This window comes from Phodopus roborovskii, unplaced genomic scaffold (assembly GCF_943737965.1).
Source record: "Phodopus roborovskii unplaced genomic scaffold, PHOROB, whole genome shotgun sequence".
Taxonomy (NCBI): domain Eukaryota; kingdom Metazoa; phylum Chordata; class Mammalia; order Rodentia; family Cricetidae; genus Phodopus; species Phodopus roborovskii.
Genome location: NW_026125052.1, coordinates 35,028,447 through 35,048,028, shown reverse-complemented (window position 1 = coordinate 35,048,028; position 19,582 = coordinate 35,028,447). Strand labels below are relative to the sequence as shown.

The 19,582-nt window shown below is 41.4% G+C and overlaps 1 protein-coding gene across 3 annotated transcripts in view; it reads left to right on the top strand.

The window, feature by feature from the left end:
• B3gntl1 (UDP-GlcNAc:betaGal beta-1,3-N-acetylglucosaminyltransferase like 1) overlaps positions 1–19,582 on the top strand; it is an 82,275-nt gene that overhangs the window by 2,423 nt on the left and 60,270 nt on the right. For 2 of the 3 annotated variants that reach the window (XM_051182684.1, XM_051182680.1), the window contains exon 4: positions 16,492–16,556. The exons of the other annotated variant lie outside the window; for it this stretch is intronic. In XM_051182684.1, coding sequence (XP_051038641.1) covers positions 16,492–16,556 — 65 coding nt within the window. The remainder of the gene's footprint in view (positions 1–16,491; positions 16,557–19,582) is intronic. 3 annotated transcript variants of the gene reach the window in all.

Genomic DNA, 19,582 nt, shown 5'->3' with positions numbered 1-19,582 from the left:
GCCAACCTTGAACCCACACAGATCAGCCTGCCTCTGCCTCCCACTGGATTTATTGCTGTCCAGTGTTTATGTCCACCCCCAATTTGTAGTTGTTGGAGCCTAATCCAGGTGTAGGTTTTAGGAGGTATGGCCTTTGAGAAGTGATGGGGTTATGGAGGTGGACACTCATGAATGAGAATGTGATTCATGCTTTATAGAGACCCAAGTGGAATCAGCCTTCACCAGATACCAAGTTTGGTAGTGTACTGATCTTGGATGTATGGCATTCTCTGAAGTTCATGGGCTACTCTGGTCCAAGGCAATCAGTGATGTAGTTCATGTCTACAGATTACTCAGTTTGGAACATGTATCAGTGCAATATCAATGCAGCCACAATATTATTAATATCAATCATTATTAATATAATCAATAAATATAATAGAATAATATAGATATTAATATTATTAATGTTAATATTCATTCCTTATTAGAGAATAATTCAGTTGTACAGATAAACTATATATTTATCCAATTCATCAATTGATAGGCATTTAGATTTTTACACTTGGAAATTCTGTTCAACGGTGCCTATAAAAATATTTGTGTCCACGGTTTTGTTTGAACACTGATTTTTCAACAATTTTGAATATATGAACATTGGCTTTTTTGGTTTTTTGTTTGTTTGATTGATTGGGGTTTTTGTTGTTGTTGTTTTGTTTTCAAGACAGGGTTTCTCTGTGGTTTTGGAGGCTGTCCTGGAACTAGCTCTCCAGGCTGGTCTCAAACTCACAGGGATTCATCTGCCTCTGCTGGAATTAAAAGCATGCACCACCACTGCCCAGCTATGAACATTGTTTTTAAATCTGTTGAGCATATGCCTTACAATTCTATATTTATCATCTTGAGGAACTGCCAAACTGTTACTCACTGATTATAGTATTTTACAGTTTCTAGTGATTCCAGTTTACTCATATCCTGACTGTCACTTGTTATTTTCTTTTGTAATTGCTATTATAGCCATTCCAACGAGTGTGAAGTAACTCATCAGTTGATTTGCATTTTCAGTGGTTAATGATGATGAGCATCCCATGTACTTTCTGGCTATGTGTACTTTGGAGAAGTATCTGTTCAACTTTTTGCCCACTGTTTACTTGAGTAGTTTGTCTTTTCATTGCTGAACTCCAGAAGCAGGGTACATACGTTTTTGCCCCATTTTTTTGCGGGGTGGTGGTGGTGATCTTTTATTCTTTTGCAGTAGTTACCTGTGGTGCACAAAAGTTTACAGCTGATGAAATCCAGGTTGGTCTTTTCTTCACGGCATGTCTTTTGGTGTCAGTATCTAAAACAACTATTGCTAGATCAAGGGAGTAAAGAAATTACTCCTTTTTTATTTTAGAGATTTTTATTCTTTTAGCTCTTACATTTAGTCTTTAATCCATTTGGAGTTAATTTCTATAAATGGCAGAAGATAGGAGACTAAACATCTGTTTTGAAACTCTGTAGATGTTAATAGCATTTCAGTAGCATTCATCATTTCTTTCTCCTTCCTTTAATGTTTATGGGTATTCTGTGTGTGTCTGTGCATCACATGAATGTGCCTGGTGCCTGGAGAGGCCAGAAGAGGGTGTCAGATTCCTGGAGACAGGAATTATAGACAGTGTGAGCAGCCACCTGATTTCTGGGAATTGAACTTTGGACCTTTGGAAGAGAATAGCAGTCAGTGCTCACCACTGAGCCGTCTCTCCAGTTACCTACAGTTAGCTTGCTTCTTGTTCTCTCTCTCTCTCCCTCCCTCCCTCCCCTTCCTTTCTTCCTTCCTTATCCTTCCTCCTTCCGTGTGTGTGTGTGTGTGTGTGTGTGTGTGTGTGTGTGTGTGTGTGTGTGTGTGGTTTTTCAAGACAGGGTTTCTGGAACTCACTCTATAAACTAGACTGGTCTTAAACTCAGATCTGCCTGTCTTTGCCCCCCAAGAGCACCCCAAGTGCCTGGCATCAACAGCTTTCTTAAGAGACTTTTCTCTCCAGAGAATTGTCCTGACATTCTTGTCAAGAATCAGTTAACCACAGATGCACAAGTTCACTTTTGGACTCTGTTTACTCCATCGGTCTCTGTGGCTGTCCTTATGCCAGTACCATCTTTTTTACTATTACAACTTTTTTGTTATGTTTTTCTGTCCATCTGTGTTACATGTACATGCAAACACTTAGCCATTGGTGTACATTCTCAGCCAAATAAATTGTTTCCTTAATTTCCTATCAATTTACCACTTATTTTTCTTACTGTTGATACTGTAGCTCTTACAGCTTTGCTTAACTTATTTATTAACATTAATAGTGTTTTTTTTTTCTTTTTAAAGATAGTGCTGTATATTAACAGAGATAGAGGTAGTCTTCCTTTTCATTCAGTGTGTGTATGTATGAGTGCATGCATGTGTGTGTGCATTTGTGCCTTGTAGCCCAGGCTAGTGGCCTGGAACTCATTATGTTGCCTAGGGTGGCCTTAAGCTCATGACCTTTCTGTTAAGTATCCTGGGTATTGTTCTTATAGGCATGTGCCTAGCTCCTGATTTGGACCTTTTCTTTTTCATGTTTAATTGTGCTGGTTAAAATTTCTAATAAAGTGCTAAAATAGTAAAAGTGGACATCACTATCTTTACCCTGACTATGGGGGAAGCTTGTAATCTTCCACTGTTGGGTATGATACTGGCTATGGGGTTCACTAGTATCCTTTATCAAATTAAGGAAGTTCTCTTGTATTGATGGTTTATGAGTATTCTATATTTAATAACCAAAGGGGTTCATGGAATGGAGTTTGTCAAATGATTTTTTTTTTTTGGTATCAATTTGAACAACTGTTTTTTTTTCCTTCACTATGTTAGATTATGTATTACACTGATATCCATTGTTGAACCATTTTTGCATTATTTGGGCAAGTTCCACTTAGTCATGCTGTGTAATCTTTCTAGTAGACTGCTGGATTCATTTTGCTGGTATCTTGTTAAGGGTGTTTGTGTGTGTGTGTGTGTGTGTGTGTGTGTGTGTGTGTGTGTTTGTGTGTGCGTGCACGCGCACACAGTGTGGTGTATGTGTGTGGATATGTGCATGGAGGCTAGATGTCTGGTATCATTCTCCACCTTATTTTTTGACACAATATCTTTCCCTAAACCTGGTGTTCACTGATTAGACAAGAGTAGCTGGCTAGCATTCTTCCTTTCTCTGCTGGGAACAGTGCTAAGATTATAGCCTAGAACTCACAGAGATAAACCTGTGTCTCCCTCTTAATTTCTGGGCTTAAAGGTGTGAGCCGCTACACTCAGCCCCCCCCTTTTTTTTTTTTTGCTTGTTTTTTAATGTATGATGTATACAGTGTAATTATGATGCACCAGATCTCGTTATGGATGGTTGTGAGCCACCATATAGTTGCTGGGAATTGAACTCAGGACCTCTGGATGAGCAGCCAGTGCTGTTAACCATTGAGCCATCTCTTCAGCCCCTACACTCAGCTTTTACTAAGTATGTGTGTTCATAAGGGACGTTGCCGTATGGTATCCAGTTCTTACACTATTTTTGGTGGCTTTGACGTTGGGAATTCTGACCTGTAGGACAGCTTTCAAAACTGGAAAGTATGGGATGAGTATTAACTCTCCTGTTTGGTAGAATTCATTGTCGAACCCATTAATTAGATCCTGGGCTTATTTCTTTGCTTTATTTCTTGAGTTGATCACTTGTTCCTGAGTCACTTTTTAATTTGTTTCTTGATGAAGACAAAGCCCCAGTTCCCCCAGCAATGAGGCAACAGTTTCTCAAGAGCTGAGTCGTTTTCCAGATTCCCTGGGATGGCTTTGGGCATTATGCTGTTCTTAGCTATCGGCACCACAGCCTTCCATTGAAGAAACACGCATGTCTGTTGGACTCCGCTTTATCTGCCCCACCAAGTTAGGCCATCTTAAGGAAGTAGTTGGTTTTGGAGGTTGCCCAGCCGTTTTTTCCTGGGTATTATGGCATCAGAGATTGACATGGAAAGTTAAAAACTTATGTCATTCTAACGAGTATACCTAGCCAGAGAATGCATTTGGCTTTTACATGGGTTTGGAGTCAAAAAAGTAAATAACAAAAGTAGAACACCTGTGTGTTGGGTAAACCTGGTTATCAATTTATTGGATTTGCAATCAACTAAAAAGCAAGCTGCTGTGCAGTCCTGTGAGGCATCTTCTTCGTCAGGTTGTTTGAAGTGAGAAGACTAAATGGATAGCACCTTCAGGTGGTGGGAAGAAGGAAGCTTTATTTTTTGCCTGTGTCGGTAACACACTGGCAAGTTCACATATCTGTTGGCTGTTGAAGCTGCTACTGCCATCCTTCTCTTCATATCAAAATCTAGCTGCTTTGAGATTCCAGTGTGGACTGAAGACTCACACTCTCTAGGAATCCTCAAGGCCTTTAGTACCAGATTGGACTACTGAGTTATCCAGTTTCATAAATTACAGGATTCTCAACTTCTCCAGTATGAGATAGTGTTGTACAGGACTATTACCTGAGCCAAACTACTGCCTTTGTCAGGAGTTCTACAGATTCTGCTCACAAAAGAGCACCACAGCTGTGCCTCATAGGAGAGGTTGGGAAGGGCCTAGAACCCTCAGTTGAGTATTCAGTTTCCCCTGCCAACTACCTGTATGCAATTTTACCCTAATTGCATGGGGTCTTGGGGGAAGGGTTAGAGGATGTAGGCGTGAAAAGACCAGGTCAGGGGCTTTCATCTGTGCAGCCCCAGGGAAGCGGTCATTCCTGCTGAGTGTAGATCTTCCAGTATGGCCACTTTAAGGCTAACTCCTACCCATAACCTTTCACCCATTTTTCTGTAAGTATGTTTAATAAACTCATACCTTAGTTTGTTGTTGGGACCTTAGGAGGAAGGGTAGATATTGTTTGTCTCCCACAGGGAAGGGATTTTAGTAACAGCTAGCCGTTAGTAGACTGCCCAGATGTATAAATCAATCCAATATAGTCTCTTTTAATATATATTCATTCTGTCTGTTTTGCTTTCCCCTTGAACTCTGATTAATACACTCTATAAGTGACAAGCCATTTCCTTCTTGTAACTATGGAGAGTTTATTCATATCTTTTTGGCATTTTTTTCTACGTTGTGATTTATTTGTTTTGGAGTTTGTTTGGCTTCCTACATGTTGATTACTGTTTGTTTGACTGTATCTGGGGAGTTTCCTGCTGTTATCTTTCAGTGATTTTTTTTCTGCTTCTTTCCAACACTTGCAGCATATACACCATGTATACATGGTGTGCTAATGGTGTTCTTTGTTCTGTTTTGTTTTTTCTCTTGTTCTTCAAGTAGCAAAATTTTTATCCATCTATTTTTCAAGTTTCCAAACTCTGCCAGTGTTAATGTAGTCTTGAGTCTACTACTGAAAATCAGTTTCTGTTATTATGCTTTGCAGGTTTAGGATTTTTATTTGGTTCTTTATTCTTAATTCTTAATGCTATTTTGAAAAACATAACATTGTTACAGCTTTATTTCTATAGTCAGGGCTTTCTTTTCATTTAATGTATTCGTAATGACTGCTCTACTCTCAGCTTTAAACCTGGTGTCTGGCTGTTCTTACTGGAAGTTTCTGCTGCCTGCCCTTTGACTTGAGTGTAGGGTGTGCATTCTTGTTTCTTTTCATGGCTTCTGTTTTCTGCTGGAAAATGGCAGTATAAATAACAGGCATCTGGTTGCTGCTGATACTGCACACCTGCTTGGTGATGCTCCTCAGAGGCTGGTTACCTAGGGTGGCAACAGTCTTGGCTGGACTGTGGACCTCTTTATCTTCCCATACCTTCAGGTATAGTGAATACTGATTGCTCTGTTTTTTGTTTTGTTTTTAGTGGTTGTTTGTTTTTTGTTTTTAATGATGCTGTGGGACATGAATTGCTGCAGAGACTAATCCAGTCAAATTTAAGCCCCTTTGAAGGGATAGTTCCTGGGGTCAATGTTTTCAGTGGTAAATCTGACAGACTCCTCTCCCCGTCACCTCTGCAGTTTTTTTTTTTTTTTGTTTGTTTGTTTGTTTGTTTGTTTTCTTTTAGGGCACCTAGACCTGGGTATCACCACATTGTTAAATGTAAGGTCTGTACCTTTATGGTCTGTGTTCTACTAAGCCTAATTCTCCTTGGCCATTGTGGTGGTCATTAGAGAGTGGCACTACTTGAAAGGTATTAGGAGGTATGATCTTGTTGGAGCAGATGTGGCTATTTTGGAGAAAGTATGTCACTAGGGATGGGCTTTGGTGTTTTCAAAAGCTCAACCCAGGTCTTGTGTCTCTCTTCGTGCTGCATGGGGATTCAGATGTAGAACTCTCAGCTCCCATATCTGCCTACATGCTGGCCAAGCTCCTCTCCATGCTGATAATGGACTAAACCTCTGAAACTGTAAGCAAGCCCTAATTAAATGCTTTCTTTTATGACAGTTGCCTTGGTCATGTTGTCTCTTGACAGTAATAAAGCATTAAGATAGCCACATAGTCCAGTCACAGTCTGTGCTTGCAGGTAATGGAAGCTCCCTTCTGCCCAAACTTGCTGAATGAGCTGAGGGCTTGTGGCTGGTCAGACAGTAATCCCTGATGTCACCTCAGCTCATCTCTCCCTATGGGATGCCTGCGTTATGCTACAAGCCAAGATCAGAACACTCAGTTTTCTCAGAACACTGCTGCCAAGATAGAAGGAGCCTTCATTCCATGGGTCTGAGAAATAGATGGGAGCTCCCAGTTCTCATCCAGGAACTCCTAGTACTCAGCCAGTTCACCTGGGACTTACTTAGTTTATACCTGTAGCTGGGTCAGGATGAGAAATGTGTTTACTGGATAGTTTTGTGTCAACTTGACTCGAGTTACCTGAAAGATTATATGTTGGCTGGTTTTATGTTAGCTTGACACAGGCTAGAGTTATCTGAAAGGAGGGAACCTCAATTGAGAAAACAGTCTCTATAAGATCTGGCTGTAGGGCATTTCTTAATTGTGATTGATGAGGAGGGCCTCGTCTGTTGTGGGTGGTGCCATCCTTGAGCTGGTTATCTTGTGTTCTATAAGAAAGCAGGTTGAATAAGCTGGTAAGTAACACCCGTCTATGGCCTCTGCAACAGCTCCTGCCTGCAGATTCTGGTCCTGCTTGAATTTCTGTTCTGACTTCCTTCAGTGATGGACTATGATGTGGAAGTGTAAGCCAAATGAACCCTTTCTTCCCCAACTTGCTTTTCGTCATGGTGTTTCATCATAGCAACAATAATCCTAACTAAGACAGAAGTTGGTACCAGGATAGTGGGGTCTTGCTGTGACAGACCTGACCACGTTGTTTTTGGGAGGATTGTGGAAGACTTTGGAACTTTGGGCTAGTAAAGCCATTGAGTATTGAAAGCTCAGTGGGCTGTTCTGTAGGAGCTTGGAAAATAAGAATGTTCAGCACAGTACAGATGATGGAGGCCTGGCTTGTGAAGTTTTAGGGGGAAGTAAAGCCTTTACCAGGCCTTTTGTGTAATGAATCTGTGATGTAATGAATCTGTGATGTCTGGTCAGCTGGAGCTGAAGAATCAGCTGTGATTAACAAGGAACTAGAAACATTAAAGTTAAACCTTTGCTTTTCTGGGACAATGGATGATGGTCATTTGGGGCTGAAGAATCAGCTGTGATTTGTGATTTAAGAAGAGACTAGCATCACTGAGGTGAAGTCTTCAGGGAGGTGTTTGCTTGGGGTTAGTACACAGAAGCTGTAGTATAGATTTTTGTCAAGGTTGTATTCATGCTGGCAGCTGAACTTCATAGTGTAAGTCATCCAGGTGTACTGGGTTTGAAGGCATGAAGGGGTCCTGGAGAGCAGCTGAGGCTTCGCATTGTCTGGCAAGGCTAGAGCCCCTGAAGAGAGCCCAGGAGAGGCTGTTGGTGAAGGTGCATCTCAGTTGCAGCAACAGAAACAGACTGAGCATTTTGGAGATGACGACCAAGAACAACGCAGAGGTGGTTGAGCTGAGCCATTTGGAGCCTAGAAGAAAAGTTGTGTGTGGTACAGAGGGCAGAGTCAGAGAAGTGACCCAAGCCCTTTGGAGGAGCACAGAAGATCGTGAGTGAGTCCTGGGCACCGAGATATTTATACTGTTAGAGTTTGATTTTTGCTTTGTTCAGATTGTGACTGTGCCCTGGTTCTTCCCTCTTGCAGTATGAAAATATTTAATTTATTTTTGATTTTTACAGAACTCCACGGTTAAATGACTTTGAATTTTAAAAGAGACTGGCTATTTCAAAGAGTGAATTTTTAAAGGCTGTAATTTTTAAAAATTTACAATGTTTATATTGTAATGTTGATATTAACATATGACCTTGGGGAATAACTATTAATCCTGAGATTTGCTAAAGAACAATCAGTTCTACCATTTTAGGCCAAATTAAGACAAGTTTTATTAAATAATAAATTCTGGCCAAGATGGAATTTGGTCAGGACATTTCCGTGGAACTATGCCAGCTGAGTGGCCCTGAGACAAGTGTTGTTGGGACTTTTGTGGACAAAACTCATTTAGACCATATTTTCCCATGAAACTTTGTTATTTTTCAAGAACTGCATCTCCCATCATGTCAGGAAGTTATGTGGTCTTTGGGCAGGTGGGGCTTCCAGGTTAGCTTGGAGCATAACAGAACAAGAAAGGAAGGATTGTGGTTTAACAGTAATGTGTTTGTTTTGTCAAGTTGACAAGGGGTCAGTATGATATCCTGCTCCTCCTGGATCTGGGAACCTGGAGAAGCGACCTCACATCCTCATGTCCCTGTTGCCTGTGGCTTTGCTCTGCAGAACTGGGAAGGAAAAAGGGGGCCAGTCTCAGTCTACACTGTAGGCTTCCACTGTACTCACTGGGTTTGGGGAGATTTTCTTTGGTAATCGTTTCTTCGTGTACCTTAGAGCCATTTCCAGAGACTGTTGTAGGTGGTATGTTGTAAGTGCTCCTCAGCAGCTGTTCTGGGGAGCAGAACACTTCATGCCGTCCTGCTGAAGCACAACTTTGTCTCGTTAGCTTACAGTGCCGTTTGTTTCCTTTGTGACTCTGGTTCCTTGCTCTGCTGGTTTGGTGTTCAGCCTAGGACATAGAGTGTGTGTCTTTAGCTTACTGCAAGCTCCTTGGAGTGTATGAGCCAGAGTCTAGACCTGTGGAGTGGTACTTACATACTGCCTTCTGGCCTCTGCTGTTAATACTAATCCACACTTTCACACTTCGCCTTATGTGGTTATGAATCCTCAGAATTTTATCACTAATTGAGCTTACAGCTCCATGAAAGGAATTATGAACAAAGACATTTCCTCATGTCTTTTTCCAATGTCCTCCTTCGCTTCATGTAGAAACAGATTCCCATCTTACTATTGTCCTTCTGTCTAAAGGACTTCTGAAAACATTTGTGGTGATTGCGTACAGGCAGTGGGTCCTTTTAGATTTTATATCTTTTTCTGGCAGTGTGAATGTGATTAACACAAGCTAATCTTTGACTGCAGTTCTTCCCTGAGGGTGCTGCCCCCTCAGCCATCTTGAAGCCCTTTGCCTATCTACATTCCCCCTCCCTTCCTTCTTACCTTCTTTCTCCTGTCCTCCATTTCCTTCTTTCCTTATCCCTCCATGAAGCTCATTTCCCTTTTGTTGTATATAGGTGGGAAGTGAATTCCCAGAAGGTGCTGTCAAGTCTCTGACTGAATGGCCTGGCCCTCTTCTTACCCAGGTTATTTACACAGTTCAGAATCCTGGGGTGAGATTATTCAACTTCATTGGCTCACTGCCTCCTCTTCCTCTTGTTAGATCTTCAGACATTATTATGGGCTTCTTACATGGATAATTTAATCCTGAATAGATACTGTACATTTGTTTTTTTTTTTTTTTTTTTTTTTTTTTTTGTTTTCTGATTTTTACTTTGGTAGTTTCGCTTGACGTGGGAGGTCTAGAAGGATAATGTGAAGTCACATTCATGATGGCAGAGTCCTGACAGCTCCTGACTCGGAAGGAACACGTGATCACTTGGTAGCCAACTAGAGGCTGAGATGTGAAAGAACCTTGTTGTGCCTTCACCTGTTTCACCGTATACCTGAAACAGGCTTGCTTTTGGGACTCCATCCAGCTCCCAAATCATGACATGGAGACTTATTAGTTACGGATGCTCGGCCTTCTCTTAAGCTTGTCTCACTAGCTCTTATAACTTATTTTAACCTGTTTCTCTTCATCTGTGTTTAGCCTTGGAGCTTTTTACCTTTCATTCTGTATTACCTTTCATTCTGTATGTCCTACTCCGGGTCCTTCAGCTGGTGGCTGCCTGGCTGCCCCAGGAGTCTTCCTTTGTCCCTTCCCCTCTTTCTCTTTTTGTCTAGATTCCTCCTCCTACTTATCTCTCTGCCTGACAGCCCTATCTATCCCTCTACTCCCTAGCTTGGGTCCATTCACTAATTATTACACTAATTAAGTGCCTTAGGCAGGCAAAGCAGCACATCTTTACATAGTAATATTCCACAGCATAAACACATGTAACACATCTCTACAAATGCAGCATAAACAAATGTAGCACATCTTTGCCTAGTTAAACCGATATTCCACAATAACTGCCTTCCTCCCAGTGACCTCCCCCTAAAATTACCCATTTTTCACAAATAAATGTATGCTTTGGTTAGTTAATATAGTCTTCCTTAGTGCTTTTGTTATAATATAGCTATGTTGAAGCTTGCTGAGGTTCTACAATTCTGTAATTCTGCTACTGGTTTTGTCAGTAGATGGATCCCAGCATGCAGACTTTATAAAAGCAGTGTGGGCAGTATTGTAAATATGTAACTTACACAGTGTAGTAGGTGTTGACTCAGAAGGAGCCAGAGATACCCTGGGGCTGGATTTCCTGAATGTTAAAACCTCTTGGAGGCCTTGAACCATGTTGCTTCCACAGTGTTGGTTTCTGTTCACATGTTATTTTCTCTTTATTTTCCTTTGAAAATTTTTCTTCTTACATGTTCCTTTTCAGTTTTCTGAAGCTACTATTTAAAATAATCATTGTGCCTGGGATATAAATACATTGGTAATGTATTTCAGATTCCTACTTGTCTGCAATGCCTTTTTAAGTTGCACTTAGTTTGGCTGGACAAAGGATTCTAGGGGCAAAATAGTTTTTCTCATACTTGTAAAAGATTCACCTCATTACCTTCTAGTATATCATTAAGACTTGTTATTTTATTTTTTGTTTTGTTTTGTTTTTGAGACAGGGTTTCATTGTGTGTAGTTCTGACTGTCCTGGCACTCATTTTGTAGACCAAGTTGGCCTCGAACTCACAGCCTGTCTTTGCCTCCCTGAGTGCTGGGATTAAAGGTGTGTGCTACCACCTCCTGGCCCCAGATTCTTGTTATTTTAAAGATATTTTCTTTGAAAGATACTTTAAAAGATATTTAATACTTTCAGTTTTGAAATTTTCTGATGTTGGGTCAAGGTTGTTATTCGTCTTTCCCTTCATTTTCAGGGTTAAATGATTTCCTGTATAGTCTGTCTTCTCATTGTGGTGAGTCAAGGACTCTAAGGTCTTAGATTTGGAAAGAATATGCCTCATAGTGCTAAAATTAGAAAAGGGACGGGTCAGGTCATTCTGTACCAACAGATGGGTCTTCTTTGGCTAGTTCTTTTTAGTAAAAAATTAAACATTTTTAACTTTTAAAATTTGTGATGTGAGTATGAGGGCACACATTCGTAGGTCAGAAGATTACTTGTGAAGTTGATCTCTTTCTGCCACATGGCTTCTGGGACCACACTCAGATCCTCAGGGATGGTGGCATGCATCTTTACTCTCTGAGGCATCTCATCAGCTCTGCATTTTTTTTTTTTCAGGTGTAGAGTTGGTAAGTTACTTTCCAAGGTTACTTGTATCCAGTGTTGGCTCATTTGGAACCATCTGTGATACTTAAAGACCCCTGCCTAAGATGTTCTTACACAATCTGTCTTGACTAGAGTCCTGTTTCAGCACTGGAAATGTGTAGCTGTATCACAGGAGTTCTGAGATAAATTTGGGGTTGAAAGCCACTGCCCTAAGATATCATGAGTAGCATACTGTCTTTGTCAGGTTCCTGTTGCTGTGATAAAGACCATTAACAAAAGCATCTTGGAAAGGGTTTACTTCACCTTATAATGTACAGTTCATCACTAAAGGAGTCGGGGCTCAAAGTAGAAACCTACAGAAAGAAATTGAAGCTTACCTGCTTGTACTTTCTGGATCAACAGTTTGCTTGCTTATACACCTCAGTACCACCTGACTAGGGGTGGTATCACCTACAATGGGCTGAGCTAAATCAGTCATCAGCCAAGAAAATGCCCACAGGCCAATATGATGGAGGCGTTTTTTTTTTTTTTTTTTTTTCTCAGTTGAGTTTCCCTTTTCTTAGATTGCTCTAGCTTATGTCAAGTTAGTGTCAAGCCAGAACACACACCCTGTTCCCATTTTACTATTTATTTATTTATTTATTTATTTATTTATTTATTTATTTATTTTACATTGTCCAGATGGGGTAGTCCATTTAGCTCCAGTGTATTTTAAGGGCAGGCAGGTGGCAGGCAGGGTTCCCTCTAGAATACAACTTGTGACGGCCTGGTGTGTAGGACCTGCTGCTGCTAAGACAGACTTAGATCCAATATTATGTTCCCCAAGCCTGACTCTAAACAGCTGCCTTGGGATTTTGGAGAGTAGAGTTATGTGGATGGAAGGTGGAGGAAGCAGGAGGTGTGAGTGTGCTTGTTATAGTCTGGTGGCTCTCAGGAAGGGGGATAAGAGGAAGACAAGCCTTGCTGTTACCAGACCTAGTGCCACACAGCTCGCCTCTCTCCCTGCTCTTGCTCTTTTCTGCCCATGTTGTGTCTGGATGACTGCTGTAAGGAGAACGGATGATAGTGATGGCCCTGTGGCCTCAGGTCTCATAGTGATAGTTCCTCCCTCCCTCCCTCTCTTCACTATCTCATTATGTAGCCCAGGCTGGCATCAGCCTCGAGTAGCCCTCAGCATTATAGGCCATGTTTGCTTTACTTGATTTACACCATTCTTATTTCACTCTTGGGAGCAGGGGCTGTCATCATCCCCCCCCCTCCCCCAATATCCAGACACCAATCTAAGTACTGTGGAATACTGGGCTACAGTGTCTTAAGGATCTTAGGCCAACCTTAGAAGATAGAACATTTCTGTTAGTTCTCAATAAGCATAGTCTGTCTGCTTTCCGAAAGTAGCTTGTACTTCACACCCTCCCTTTGTGTTACTTCCCCTTTCTGTCTCCTGCTAATGTTTAGTTCTTCTTGTGTTTGTTGTTCTGGGTGAAGTACAGAGTAGATGTTGGAAGCTGAGGTCAGCACTGTTGGGCTGCCAAGACTCAGCTGAACCTGGTCTGTCAAGATGAACCCTAATGTTGCCGCATCATTAACGCTGTTTGAGGAAGCAGAACAGCATGAACAATTCTTAAGACAAAATTTAAATAAAACTACTTCCTAGGGCTGAAGAGATGGCTCAGTCAATAAAGTGTTCGCCTTACAAGCATGAAGATCCAAGTTTAATTTGTAGAACTTGTGTCAAAAATCTGGGTGTGGTGGCTTGTTTGGAGACAGGCAGATCCCTGGAACAGCCAGCTGAGCCTGCTTAGTGAGATCCAGGCCTGAGAGAGACCTTGTCTCACAAAGATGGACAGCATCTGAGGAATGATACCTAGTTCTAGCAGTATCCTTTCCGCCACTCATCATCTTCATCTTGTGTATCTGGAAAATGTTAATATTTTCTGGAAATTATTTCCTAGTTTTATTACATAGGCTATCATAGAATGTATGTTTCAACTTCTGAAACATGAACTTGTTTTTTGAAACTAAATGTTTCTTGATATTCTTTAGTGAAAGGGGGTTTGCAGCTCCTGTCATTGAATGGAAAGGGCATTTTGGTAACTGATGTTCCTTGTCCCCACTCTAAAAACAGATTTTGTCTCCCATAAAACTTAAATGGCTTGTCACTGTGTCTGAATGCATTCTGCTTTATGACAAGGACATTGTAAAACTCAGGTCCCCAGGTGGAGTGCTGGGAGATGACATCACCTCCTTGTCTGTGGGAAGCAAATGAGACTTCATGGCAGTCCTGTATGGCACAATAGAATTTAGCTGATTCTTTGGAAAGACATGTTTGGCTGTAATAAGTAGGACGTGTTACCTTAGTAATTAGCATAAATTCAAAGGTTCTGTTTTTCCCTGGGTTATTTGCAGTGGGTAAGACTCATTTTTCATAACACTCATAGAACAACAGGAATATACTTTGACATGTGACTTTTTTTGCTAAAGGCGAATGAACCACAGCCCACTGCTCCTCTTCCAGGGGTGAGGAATGTTAATATCTCCATGGAGCTAGGTTTTTCCTGTTGGAACCATGACAACCATCTACTCTCACAAAGGGACTGACCTCCCCAAACATGGAGCCCCCCCACACAAACATTTGACTTTCTTCAAGGCAATAATATTAGAGCGAATTCCTTGTCTTTGCCAAACATAAGATTCACTGTGAGAAATTCTAGCATTATACAGATTGAAGGATTCAGTTTCTCTTAAAATCTGACTTTCCATAAGCAACTTTTGTAACAGACTTCTGTTAATTTCAGTGAGTTTGTGACAAGTGTCATCTTGTTTTTGTTTTTGAGGTTCTCAGTTTTATTCTACATGCTTGCCTTGCTCTGCAGGGATGGCTAATTTCCTTGTGGTGGCAAATCTGAGTAGGAGGCATCACATTACCTTTCTTGGCCATTTCCGCCTTTACTTTTGTTTATGCCTATAGTTCTTCAGAATCTGGTACCATTACTAACTGGTTTGGACTGGCCATGTTCTAGGGATTAAGGGTGGAAATTAAACTGCTACTTGGTATGAACCCTGCAGAAAGATGCTGCTTTGGGTTGGATCTTAAGGGCATGAGTGAATGGGACAACTTCCCACGTCTTGTGTCTTGCTTCTCAATCATAGCATCCCACCCCTGGGGTGGGGGGGTGCAGCTCTTTTGTATTAACAGACCCTGCATGAGAGGCCTTTCTTATAGCAGAAAGTGGGAGAGGGTTGTAGTTGGCTGAGATGCACATTTGGCTGGTGTTCCCTCAGGACTGACAGTTTTTTTCAGCTTGTCTTAACTTCAAATACCAAAGAGATTTAGTGTTTCAACTTTGTACACATCTGTTTTGCTTTGTGTGCCTTTCCTCAGTGGCATCAAGACTAACTATCTGGTTAATGTGATTCGGGTGTTGGTAGTTTGTTGTAGAAACAGAGTTCATGTTCTTTAAAGCCCCATTAGTGCCCTCTTCTGGACTGAACACCCAGGCTGAGCTTGTATCACTTTCTGCATAGTGTCCCAAATTTCCAAGCCTCTGAAACTGTCTTGCCTGAGGACCAGCTTCTCTAGAAGTGGTTCATTCTTCCATCCAAAACTGTGCACCCAAAAGTTACTGGGTGCTCTCCAGTGTTCTGCCCTGCATTGTTGCATTTCCTTTTTATATCAGTTACAGCACAGTTCTGTCTGTAATGATCTTTTATCTAAGCTCTTGCCCTTTTTCAGCACCATTCACTTAGTTGTCATTACGGGTTTTTTTTGTTTTTGTTTTGCATGTTTTGTTTTTTAAAACTCAGTTATAATATCTTTGAAGGAAACTTTTCTTTTTCAAACACTTGAATATCTATCCCCTGGGGATAAGACTGGGGATAAGACATTACCAGCCCCTGAAGCCCAGGCCAAGCTGGCTTCTCCATCCAGGACAACCACTTTCTTAAGCCCAGAAGGACCTCTTTGCTCTTGAGTTCTGTGTCCTCTGCAGTTGCTGCTCCTTTCGGTCTGAGTCCTTCACTCAGTAGTACAGTGAGGATCACCTGCGTTGCTGTGTGAAACCCTGGGCTCTTCATGCTCACTGTCAAATATGCTGTTTCTCCCCCCCCCCCCCCCCCCCGCCAGTATACAGTTGTAGCCCCAGCTCTGGACTTTTAGGATGACTAATCATGACTAAATCAAGTTCTCTTGGGTGTGTAATGACTAGTGCATGCTGCAGTCAGAGCTGAGTCTTCATGCTCAGGCAGTGCCCTGGGTTGAATGTACGTATACATTACAGACATTGTCAGTCACCTCACCAGGGACCCAGTGCTCAGGTAACCATCCATTGAAGTATTCAAATCGAGGCATTTACCAGCCAGTCACACAAAGGTAGACTCCGCTCTCATGTAACAGATTTTTTTAGATTCCCCAAGGATTTTACTTTTATTTTAATACTGTTCTAGATGTCTGCCATGACTTATCCTTGGCATTGTCTGATGTCATTAACAAACATGAACATTGCTTTCTGTTTACCTTCCTTTCATTCCTCAAAATTATACCTAAAGTTTTGGTAGTAGTGTGAAATGACCTTAGCTTTCTCAGAGTATAAAATATACTTAGTTTTATGCTGTTGAATATTGAATTCTAAAAGAGCTGTTTTTTCTTTTTTTCTAATAGTTGGATATTCTAAAAACCAAGCAATCGCACAGAGCACAGGGTCTTACCTTTGCTTTTTGGATTCAGTAAGTAGCTCACTTGTTTTGTTTATAGTGGCTTTGTATATATTGACCAAATAATGATTGTGAATTTTAGTGTGGTTCTTTTTTTTTTTTTTTTTTTTTTTTTTTTTTTTAATTTTACATGTTGATCCCAGTTCCCTCTCCCTCCCTCCCTCCCTCCCTCTTAACCTCTTAACCTCTCTGCCCCCTCACATGGCCCCTGGCCACCCTCCCCTTCCACCCCCCCATCCCAATTCCACTGTAGGGCAATGCCATTCAGGTGGGTGGCATGTTGATCTGTCAAGTCATTTGAAGTAGGAACTAGGACTTCCTCTCCTGTCTCCAGGTTAAGGCAGTGTCCCTCTATGGGGGATGTGTCCACAAGGTCCTTTTGTGCACCAGGAATACATCCTGGTTCCACTGTCTGAGGTCCCTTAGACTGCTCAGGCCTTCTGGCTGAGACTCACATTCAGGGGGGCCTGAGTCAGTCCCATGCTGGATTCCCAGCTATCAGTCTGGAGGCCCGTTCAGGTCAGCTGTCTCTATGTGTTTCTGCAACCTGGTCTTGTCCTCTCCATCTGCATCTAGATTCTAGTACGACTTAGTGTTTAGGTATGGGTGTTTGCTTCAGTTTCAAACAGGTACTAGAGGAGGGCTCCATGATGGTGGATAAGTTAGTTGTTGATCTCACTATCCGGGAAGGGCATTTATGGTAGGCTTTCCACAGTTGCTCAAATTGTTAGTTGGCAGTAGTCTTGTAGTTCTCTAGACCTTTCTTTAGGTTCAGTTTTCTCTTCAAACCAATAATGGCTCTCTCTTTTATACTCTCTCTCTCTCTCTCTCTCTCTCTCTCCTGCCTTCTATTCCTACCCTGACTCAACCTTCCTAGTCATATGTGCTTTCCTTTCCTCCCCTTCTCTTTCTCCTACTCCTCCCTCCATTCGCTGCCCCCCACTTCCCCTGTGCTCTGGGGGACTTATCCCTTCCCCCTTCTGTGAAGGACTTTATATGAATCTCTTAGAATACACCTTGTACCCTAGTTCCTTTGGTGTGAATTATAGGCTGCTGATCCTTTGCTCTAGGTCTAAAATCCATATATGAGCGAGTACATACCATGTTCCTCTTTTTGTGACTGGGTTACTTAAAAATACATTTTTAGATATGTTATGATGAATCTCAGAAGTTTAATAGGTTGTTGTACACACTGCCATTTCACTTAATTAACAATAAGTAAGATCATACAATAATGTAAAACAGGACCACAAAGAATATAAACAACATTAAAATAAGCACAATACTAGCAAATATGATACTTAAGAGATTAAGATATGGAAATGTAAATAGTCCATGACAGCCAAAGCAAAACATGAAGCAGATGCATAGGTAGAGGTCAGGAGTATACCCATAGGTGACAGATACACCTATACAGAGTCATATCAATCAAAGTTATACTAAAATTTATATTTGTAATCAAATTAAGTTAGCAAGATACTTCCACAAAGCACATTAAGGTTTCAGAATGTAGATAGTATTTCAGTGTGAATTGGTGCCACATTGACGGCATGATTGTACATTTTTGTCCAAGAACTTAAAATGCTTGTGCCTTTGACTCCTGATTTTCATAGTTGTTTATTATAACAGAAATTAGAAACTGATTACTGTGTGCTGGCTGAGCACTGATGGAGAACACTAGCAGACTGTCGGAGAACTGTCATGTTTATGGGTCATCCTTAGGAATAGGACACTTGGTGAACAGAGACTGTATACAAATTGTGCTGTCCTTAGAAACCCTGATAAACTAAAGCAAAGCACGCAAAGTGTGTTAAACAAATACAACTTTTATGTATATAAATTATTTCATAGGTTGGGCCCCTGGCTTCTTAGAAACATGCATACCAGGGCCCATGGATATGTTGGCTTTTGGTTTATACAGCTGTTACAAGTTTTGTTTCTGTTTCCAGTTGGTTATTCCAGGTGACATAGACCAGGAGATGGCACCCCCCCCCCTTCCATGCAAGGGACAGGAGAATTGACCCCACATGATTACCTTGGGAGGTCTGACATTTTGAAGTCAGAGTTCTGCATAATGTCATCTTTATTGTATTTGGACAGCATGCTTGTCCATAACTTGTTGAAGGCAGATGTTGCCAGTTGGATGAGGAAGTGTCTCTGTGATTGCTGCATTTGGCCTGTCTGTTGTAGTGTGAGGTTGTTTGTGAAACAGCATTTGTATTACCTATGTAGAACCCACTTCAGCTTTCGGAAGCAGGTGAGAACTGGCTGTTTTTGGCCCTGTGTGTGTACCTGGCAGAAAAGATCTGTGTGGGCTGCTGCTCTGCTGAGCTTTACCCAGATGTTTCTGTCTCCACTTTCAAGTTCAGGAAACAGAAGAGCTGTTCACTCTGAGCCTTTGTGTAACTAAAAGTTCATGAGAGATGTGGAGGGAAGGAAAAACTGGGACCTGAGGCTCATATCTCATTCCTGTCTTTTTGATTAGTTTTATCTTGCCGTATAGCTAGCTCTTTGCAAGGAACTACAAATTTTCATGTGAGTGTGTCTATAATTTTAGGTGGACTTACGTTGTTTAAGGCTGGGAGTTATTCCAGGTGGTGGTGGGCACACACCTTTAATCTCAGCGCTGGGAAGCAGATGTAGTTGGATCCCTGTGAGTTTGGGGTTAAGCCTGGTCTATAGAGTGGGTCCAAGGACAGCCAAAGCTACAGAGAAAACCTGTTTCAAAAAAGCCTAAAATAAAATGGAAGTTATTCTGCTAAATTAAAGAAGTCATACTTTTTATGGTGTTAAAGTACATCACAGTAAATTAGCCTTCCTCCATTAAAATAAGGTCCTATCTCTTCAAACTTCTATTACTTCCCTGCAGTACTAAGCTAGGGACCTTGACACATGGGCATTGTGGAGATACTCCATATCCAAAATACAGCACCCAGACAATGTCATTTATTTTCAGAGGTGATTTGATGGCTGATGGTTGGTATGAAGCTGGCCACCAAAAACTGGAGTAGTAGAAACATGGCAATTTCAGCCTCTGG